The sequence below is a fragment of the Spinacia oleracea genome, chromosome 6 (assembly GCF_020520425.1).
Source record: "Spinacia oleracea cultivar Varoflay chromosome 6, BTI_SOV_V1, whole genome shotgun sequence".
In the NCBI taxonomy this organism is placed as follows: domain Eukaryota; kingdom Viridiplantae; phylum Streptophyta; class Magnoliopsida; order Caryophyllales; family Amaranthaceae; genus Spinacia; species Spinacia oleracea.
The window spans coordinates 151,310,041-151,319,219 of NC_079492.1; the positions used below are offsets into that span (position 1 = coordinate 151,310,041).

Consider the following 9,179-nt stretch of genomic DNA (forward strand, 5'->3'; position numbering starts at 1 on the left):
TTAATCTGAACTTATTTTCCTAAAATAAGTGAAAATAAGGTAAATAGAACATGATATCAGAAATGTTCCTAGCAACATTGTGGTGTTGCAATTGTTTTTCATTTTGGGACCAAATGCCTATTTGATCTTTTGATTGATGTAAAAGAACGGCATTTGGTCATGAACTCATGATATGCAATTCTGCAAAGCATGTGAGCACTATACCCTGCTAAAGGAGTACTTCATATATTTGTTTTTGGTGTTAGCACCCGATTCATTTTTAGGGCTAATTCAGATTCGGGGCGAGTTTTGGGTGGATAGGTTCCAGTCCCCTCCCAATTGTTGTTGCGGGGGATCGAACACGAATTTTCCCAACCAAATTCAGCTCCAATCACCACTGAACCAACAAGCAATTGGTGGAGTACTTCATTTATAAGTTATTCCTGTGATCGTTATACGTACCAAGGTTAAACACGAGTTTTAGATCTATAAAACTAAAATTGATACTGAACAGGCCCTAATATTTTTTGTGTTATAATTGTCATCACCGTTATCGTGCATGGTGCAACCTTACATTATTTACCTAGAAAGAAACCTTTTGGATATTCTGAGTTTCAAGTTGTATCAAACTATCAACGGTGAAGTTTTTAGACAAAGCAAGAGTCACTCCTGCTTATGGGCGGGGATGATCTTCAGGTCTCACAGACTTCACCATTCCATATTTATTTGTATCTTTAGTCCATCCCATCTATGAACCAGTGGGATTTCCAGCAAATTAAGCTTTGTTAGTGGTAACTGGAGAATGAGGTATTAAACACTACATCAATACTTGGTTGTTAGAGCAAGCAGTCCCAAGATCTACAAACTTATTACAGATTTATAGTTGCCATTTACAACAAAAAAGCAGCATCACCATTACCATAAAAGGTACCAACCATATCCCTTACCAATTTTAGAAACAACAGAACTAACAACAATGTCAGATATTTATTTTCAAAACCCCAGAGTTACAAACGGAAATAAAATATAAAATGTAAAATGAGGGCCATGTAGCTGAATAACATTTGATACAATTGTCCCAATACAGATCCATCTACGGTTCTTCGCCAAGCTCTACCCTCAAGTTGTCATATGGATAAACCTTTGGAGTCTGTTGAGCACAAAACCATTAATAGTGAGTGATTAGCAAGAAATTAAGAACTTACAAATACCTCAAACAAAATATCCAACTTCAACATCCTCAAAATCAAGATTTTCAGCTCAACTTTTTGAAAAAAGAATGACAACCTACTACAATTCAGGTGATGTTTCAACTCCTACATATCCACGGATCTAAAATAATCTTTAGGTTTACTAAAGAGATGTTTTGTGGAACTAAAACAAACATGTCTCAAAGAGATTTACAGTTTGTTTGTATTAGTGCAACGTGAAGGGAAATGGAGGGAAGAGAAGGTGAGGGATTCTTCTTCACTTGTTTGGACAAAACTTTAATATGCCAAATCCTTCTAGTGTTGGGAGAGATTCGGAAGGGAAATACTCAAATACTCCCCTATAGATTCAGAAACAAGGCCATGGCCAGACAAGGATATATGGCCCAAATAAGATCCCAAGCCCACTAGAAACAGAAGATCTAAGTTGTAGCTTCCACTTTCGGTTTCTTGGGAACTGTTTTGCCCCATTTAACGAAAAGTTATATTGGCAATAATACCCTTGATAGAAAAAGTATGGACATCCTAACATCTCTCACACACAAATCATACTAGAAATTAACAGCAAATATTCACTCTCTTTGAATATGGTGAGTAACATCAATCAATATCAATTATTTGCAGTTATAAAATGGTTGAAATCTAACATACAGTGTTGATGGGTATCAGATTTGGATTTGATAACATGATTTTTCTTTTCATAATGGTGAGTACGATAAATCCATCATTGTTTTTTATAAACAATAGTGATTACTCGTCGTTACTGAAATAGGGACAGAGAGGGCTAGGGGAGAAGGGAGACGAAGGAATAAGAAATAAAAAGGGCCAAAAATTCATTAAAAATGGGCCAAACACTGTAAGAGTGTTTTTGTTTCTTAAAAACAATTCTTAAATTTGTTTGGTCAAACAACTAAAAATTTATGTAAATATAGCTTCTGGAAAAGTGAGGAAACTGTTCTTTTCGGGAAGCTTGGCTAAACAGGTCCTTAATTGCAAACTTCAACACTTTAGCAACCCAACAGGTGGGGGAGACAGGTAGACAAGTAAAGAACTTGGTAGAAAAAAAGACCAATAGATCACTACCATCAAATTGTTGAAAACTAGCACACAAGCAAAAGTACAAGGGAAAAAAAACAGGAAACAAAGAATAGTAGAACAAATATTTGTTACTAGTTACTCATGCTGCCATGTAACTTTTGTTACCTTCAAGTTACCCCAATCCACATATGTTGACAGAACGCACTCAAGTTTTATGACATCTTAAGCGCCATGTTACAAGTTTCACGACAAAATTAACAACCTCATCTATCCACCGTAACCTAATTGGCTTAACCCCACTCCCCCACCCTCGAAACACACTCGGGTCTTTAGCGCCATTTGACAAGGCTCACAACATACTTTAAAGCCTCATCTATCCACCCTAACCTAATTGGCTTAACCCCACCCCTGGAACTCACTCAAGTTTTATAACGTCTTAAGCGCCATGTTACAAGGTTCTCAATGAACTTAAAAGCTTCACTTATCCACCCTAACCTAGTTGGCTTAACCCCACAAATCAAGTTACGGGCATGCTCACTAGTACATGGTATACTGGACTGATCGGTACACAGTTGAACTAGTCTATAGGTAACATTATTGATAAATAGGATTTTATGTCAAATTGTCAACATATTTTATTTTTTAGGAAGAAACATAGTACATTTAAATATGTAATAACGCTCCCACCCTAATTATGCAGTCCTAGGAGCCCGAGCTATACAGCCACTTCAGACGAATAACAAATCAACCCTCCTAAAACCTAAGGTTTAAACCCATATATAACAGAGCATTCGACCGTAGTTTCTCTGCCTAATTTATTATTATCTGTCTTATTTCGGGATGAGACAGTTCTGGACTTCTGGTGCTGGAATGTGTGGGTTGTCCTCACCCAATCAATAATTCGATGCTCCAGTCCCCTGGTTATTCGAAGAACCAGATACTTGATGCTATTCTTTGGCTTGTTAATCTGGCTAAGGATTCTGATGGGAAGACCGAGAGGTTTGTTTTACTTGATTTGTGCAACCTTCATTTTCAATATGTATTGTTGAAGGAAATGTGAAATGCTATTACTCGCTCCATGAGGAATTGTTAGTCACTTCGATTGTGTGGTTAGAACTACCAATGTGACCTTTGAATTAATCAGAATTCACAATTTGGGTTTTTGTTTTAATTTATTTCACAAGTGTTATTTTTTTTATTTTTTTTTGCATTTTGGTTTCATGCAATTATAATGTTGTCTTGTTCGATATTTTATCACTCCCTCTGTTCGGGATTAAGTGTCAAGTTGATGATGGTGGATTAGAACTATCTGTTACATATTGTGAAACTCCGTGAATTGGAGTGTTGTCATTGGTCAAATATATATAGTGGGTCAACATTAGTGTTAATTGTATTATTAAACCTAATGCAACTAGAAGTCTATCTCTATCACTATCAATGTGATTATTAACTTCAGAAGGATTTTTCATGTAGTATACGGTGTATGTAGGAATTAGCTTGGCCATTTGATTTGAAAGGTCTATCTGCATTTAGTCAAATTAGATTTATTAGTCTGTTGAGCACAAAACCAATAACAGCTCAGCTGAACTTTTTGAAAAAAGAATGACAACATACTACAATTCAGGTGATGTTTTCAACTCCTACATATCAACAGATCTAAAATATTCTTTTGGTTTACTAAAGAGGATGTTTTCTGGAACTACAGAAACATGTCTCATAGAGATTTACGGTTTGTTTTTATTAGTGAAACGTGCAGGGAAATGAAGGGAAGAGAAGGTGAGGGATTCTTCTTCCCTTGTTTGGATAAAACTTTAATATGCCAAATCCTTCTAGTGTTGGAATGATTACGAAGGGAAATACTCAAATACTCCCCTATAGAAAGCAGAAACAGGCCAAGGTTAGACAAGGATATATGGCCCAAATAAGCTCCCAAGCCCACTAGAAACAGAAGATCTAAGTTGTAGCTTACGCTTTCGGTTTCTAGGGAACTGTTTTACCCCATTTAATGAAAGTTTATATTGGCAATAAATACCCTTGATAGAAAAAGTATGGACATCCTAACATCTCTCTCACACAAATCATACTAGTAATTAACAACAAATATTCACTCTTTGAAAATGGTGAGTAACATCAATCCATATCAATTATTTGCAGTTATAAAATGGTTGAAATCTAACACTGTGTTGATGGGTATCAGATTTGGATTTGATAACATGATTTCCTTTTCATGATGGTGAGTACCATCAGTCCATCATTTTTTTACAAACAATAGTGTTTACTCATCGTTACTGAGAAAAGGACAGAGTGGGCTAGGGGAGAAGGGAGAGGAAGGAATAAAAAATAAAGAGGCCAAAAGTTCATTAAAAATGGGCCAAACACTGTAAGAGTTTTTTGTTTCTTAAAAAAACACTTCTCGAATTAGATTGGTCAAACACTTAGTTTTAAAAAGCGCGAAGCGCATTGAAGCGCAAAAGGGCCCTGGAGCTTAAGCGCAAAGCGAAAGCGCACGCTTTTCGTAGGCGAAGCACACCCGAAAAGAAATAATAAATTTTCAAAAGTTCAGAACATATGGAGAAAATATGGAAAGAAAAGATGGAAAAAAAATAGAGAAATCAAAACGATGAAAGAAAAATTCAGAATCAGACGGGAGAAATCCGGCGAGAAGGCTAGAGAAATCCGGCTACGGGAGAAAATTGCACTAAGGTTTTCAAAAACTTCCCAAATATTCGCTTTTTAAAAAAAAAAATCACGTGATACTTTTAAAAAGAAGATTAGAGTCACGTGGCTTTATTTGTTATAGAAAAGAAGGGTCTGAAGTGCCTAGACTACAGGAAGCGCAAAAGCGCTAGGAAGCGCAGAAGCACCGAAGCGCTAGGAAGCGCGCGCTTCTTGTATGTCGCTGGGCTTCGGCTGGTAGAAGCGTTTTGGTGTGAGCTTCTGAGCTTCCGAGCTTTAAGCGCAAAAAAGCGCGCTTTTTAAAACTAAGGTCAAACAACTAAAATTTATGTAGATATAGCTTCTGGAAAAGTGGAGAAAATGTTCTTTTCGAGAAGCTTGGCTAAACATGTCCTTGATTACAACTTCAACACTTTAGCAACCCAACAGGTGGGGGGGACAGGTAGACAAGTAAAGAACTTGGTAGAAAAAAAGACCAATAGATCACTACCATCAAACTGTTGAAAACTAGCACACAAGCAAAAGTACAAGGGGAAAAAAACAGGAAAGAAAGAATAGTAGAACAAATATTTGTTACTAGTTACTCATGCTGCCATGTAACTTTTGTTACCTTCAAGTTACTTCGATCCACATACGTTAAAGACAGAAAGCACTCAAGTTAAACATCTGAAGCGCCATGTTACAAGTTTCATGACATACTTAACAACCTCATCTATCCACCCTAACCTAATTGGCTTAACCCCACTCCCCCCACCCTCGAAACACACTCGGGTCTTTAGCGCCATTTGACAAGGCTCACGACATACTTTAAAGCCTCATCTATCCACCCTAACCTAATTGGCTTAACCTCACCCCTGGAACTCACTCAAGTTTATGGCGTCTTAAGCGCCATATTACAAGGTTCACAACAAACTTAAAAGCCTTACTTATCCACCCTAACCTAGTTGGCTTAACCCCACCCCCAATCAAGTTACAGAACATGCTCACTAGTACATGGTATACTGGACTGATCAGTACACAGTTGAGCTAGTCTAACAAAACTAGGTAACATTATTGATAAATAGGACTTTATGTCAAATTGTCAACATGTTTTATTTTTTAGGAGGAAACATAGTACATTTAAATATGTAACAACGCTCCCACCCTAATTATGCAGTCCTAGAACGCCGAGCTATACAGCTAGTTCAGACAAATAACGGATCAACTCTCCTCAAACCTAAGGTTTAAACCCATAAATAACATAGTACCCACTCAGCCAACACCCAAGCCTTCTAAAATTAGAGGTAGAGAGTAAACCATATATCTACAGCTAAGACCAGTGACAAAGTAAAGCATGGATATTTACAATGATTTAAGTATACTTAACAATCTCTTTGTTCAGATATTAGGCAAGGTCACACCAGCGTCTGTCAGACAAAAAGCAAAAGAGCAGTCTTCTCATGCTCAGATGCTCTCATGGAGATAAAAAGTGATTATAAAGGAAGTACCTAACTTCTTGTTTTCGGCAAGTTTTATAGTGAAGCTAACTATTGCACGAATAAAAAAGACCTTACTCGAGGTCATTGAGCTCATTCGATGTTCCAAAACCTCTACCATATGTTAGTGATCAGTGATGATACAAAGAATACTATCTGGATTCATCTTGGTAAATGATTCCTATGCCTCTATTTCTGGTAGTGCAAAACTTAACTTGACATGATGACATGACTCCATTTCTCAATCCCATATTCCCATGGATTTTGAGATTTAAACACAAAACACGCCGAAGAAATTGTACTCTTAACAGAAATTCACAAGACACAAAGATCCATTTGTATTTTGTAACATATTTACATAAACCTGTCGGGCCAAATAGAAGGCAATTTTATATGTAATGGTAATGATTTTATATGTATGAGCTTCTAATCCTACCATGTGTCTACTAGCAAAAGCTCATACATATAAAATCATTACCATTACCATTACCCTATTTATTACCATCTACAGAAAGGGCTGTTAAAATGGAGGAATTGGGAAGAACTACAGCAAGAAATTATAGCTAGCATATGGCAATCAAATGCAATGCAGTCAAATTTAAATACTCAGTAAAATGCTTCTACCTAAATACAGACATTCAAAGGTTCGCAACTAGACAATCGTAGCAACTATTCTATCCAAATTAGGAAAATGAACAAATCAAAATGTCTCATCAGCTAACCCAATTGAGATCACATGTCAGACAAAACCCTAATAAAAGAAAAAGGAAAAAAGAACTTACAAAGGGATATGTAGAAGCCTTATCATTCACGACGGCGGCCAATCCGAGTAAAGCGAAGAAACTCAGTCCACCGGACAACCAAGCTAATGCTTCGTACTGAAATTCCCAAACCAACAAAATTAATAACTCAACCCTAATGATTTTGATTTTAATTACTAACTATCAATATCAATATCGAACCCTAACCTTGCCAACAGTGTCGGCGATCCGATCGATACAAGGCTCGGGAAATGGAGTACCGTTATCCCATGTCAACTCATCGTTCACCGAAAGCTAATGCCCGCAATCAATTTCAGAAAATATTAAACCAGAATTAAGTCCGATTGTAAAGCGAAAAACAAATTATGAGTATTTAACTAAAGAGAAAATGAGGAGAGAGAAACCGGTTTGTTGGGGACGAGATGCTTGCCGACGGGAAGGCCCATGCCCGCACGTTGACGGAGGGAGTTACCCACAGAACGGGAAACGACGCCGTTTCCACCTAGTATCGTTGAAGCTACTTTGCTCAATCTTCCTGCCATTTGATTTCACTCTCTCTTTCACCGGCGATGGTTTGATTTGCGAGACGACTGACGAGGGAGTTCGGTTGTTGATCCACACACACTGAAAATGGTGGTTCGTCAAACTCTCATGTCCTAGGCCGAAGGATTGAGCATATGTTAATGGGCTAAGAGAACGTAATGTAGATGACTACAAATAGATTCATTGCCTATTTTAGTCTGAAGTTGTTGGACCCGGGCCCATACCAGACTCATAGAACATTGACCCATACCTATAGCCCTATAGTTCTAACTAGTATGGGTTTATCAAATAACACTTTTTTCTTTTTTAAAATAAAAATTTTAAGATAACTCCCTATTGTATTTTGCATTTGAGATAACTCCCTATTGGTAATTCTATCGTATATTTTAAAAGGTTTTTTTTTTTTTTTGGAGGCGGAGGGGATTTTTTTAAGGGTATAAATTGTATCTTTTTCTCTAATTATCTTTTACTATCAAAGGTTTGATGTAAATAAAACCTGGGAAGCACGGACACGCCATTGGGCTGCCGTGTCCCGTGTCCGACACGTATTGGACACCGACACGCTTTGGACACTCGGAAATATGTGTCCGACACGCGAAATCACGTGTCCGATTTTTTTTGAAAAATTAGGGCACGAGACACACGATCGGATACACGATGAACACGTCTTGGAACGTTATGGACACGTCTTAAACACATATTTCAATATTAATTAATATTTCAGATTGCTATCTCTTTTTTACAATTCTTTCGAAGATCTCCTGAGCAATCAACAACCTTCATAAACATAGACCAGATTCACAAGTCACCATGAAATTAATTACGGTCTCCTTTGTGGGTTACTCTATCCATCATGTGGATTTGATCTTATGTTTATGAAGGCTTGGTGTTCATTCACAACAATTTCCGTCTAATTTTTAGGAGGAGTGAAAGTTATTACAAGGGAAGAAAAAAATGAGGGATGTGAAAGGAGATGATTATCATGTCATTTTATGTAGTATAGTTCTATTTTCTTATTTGAATGTTGTTCATAAATTTAATTACTTTTTGCATATTAATTTATTAATAATTTTAATCTTCTTTGATATATTATATTATTTTAATATTATTATTTCCCGTGTCCCCGTGTCCGTCATTTTTAGGAAGGCGTATCCCCGTACCCGTATTGTGTCCGTGTCCGTGTCCGTATCCGTTTTGGTGCAACCTAGAATAAAACCCTATTACATACTTGATAATTATAAAAAAAACATATAAATTAATTGTATATTATGCGTATGGTGCAAGAAGTTGAAAATAGTAGTCATGAATCAATCAAACAAATTGAAGAAACCCATGTATAATGTATTGAATAAAAGACGAATTCGACTTGCTAGTTGAAGTCAATGAAATAATGTATGAGGATCGAAAGTGGCCAATTAATATATGCAACCAACAAAATAGCAATTTGGATAGTTACACTTGATTTTGAGGGTTGATACACAAAAATCAGATAAATGGAC

At 36.8% G+C, this 9,179-nt stretch overlaps 1 protein-coding gene across 1 annotated transcript; it reads right to left on the minus strand.

Annotated features, from left to right (window-relative positions):
- Positions 1-787: 787 nt before the first annotated feature.
- Positions 788-7,814, minus strand: LOC110792496 (NADH dehydrogenase [ubiquinone] 1 beta subcomplex subunit 8, mitochondrial). The gene is made up of 4 exons (XM_021997311.2): positions 7,542-7,814; positions 7,345-7,431; positions 7,159-7,254; positions 788-1,129 (listed from the first exon to the last, which is right to left on the minus strand). The coding sequence occupies exons 1-4, from the start codon at positions 7,677-7,679 to the stop codon at positions 1,073-1,075; spliced, it is 378 nt and encodes a 125-aa protein (XP_021853003.1). The 5' UTR covers positions 7,680-7,814; the 3' UTR covers positions 788-1,072.
- Between the last annotated feature and the right edge of the window lie 1,365 nt (positions 7,815-9,179).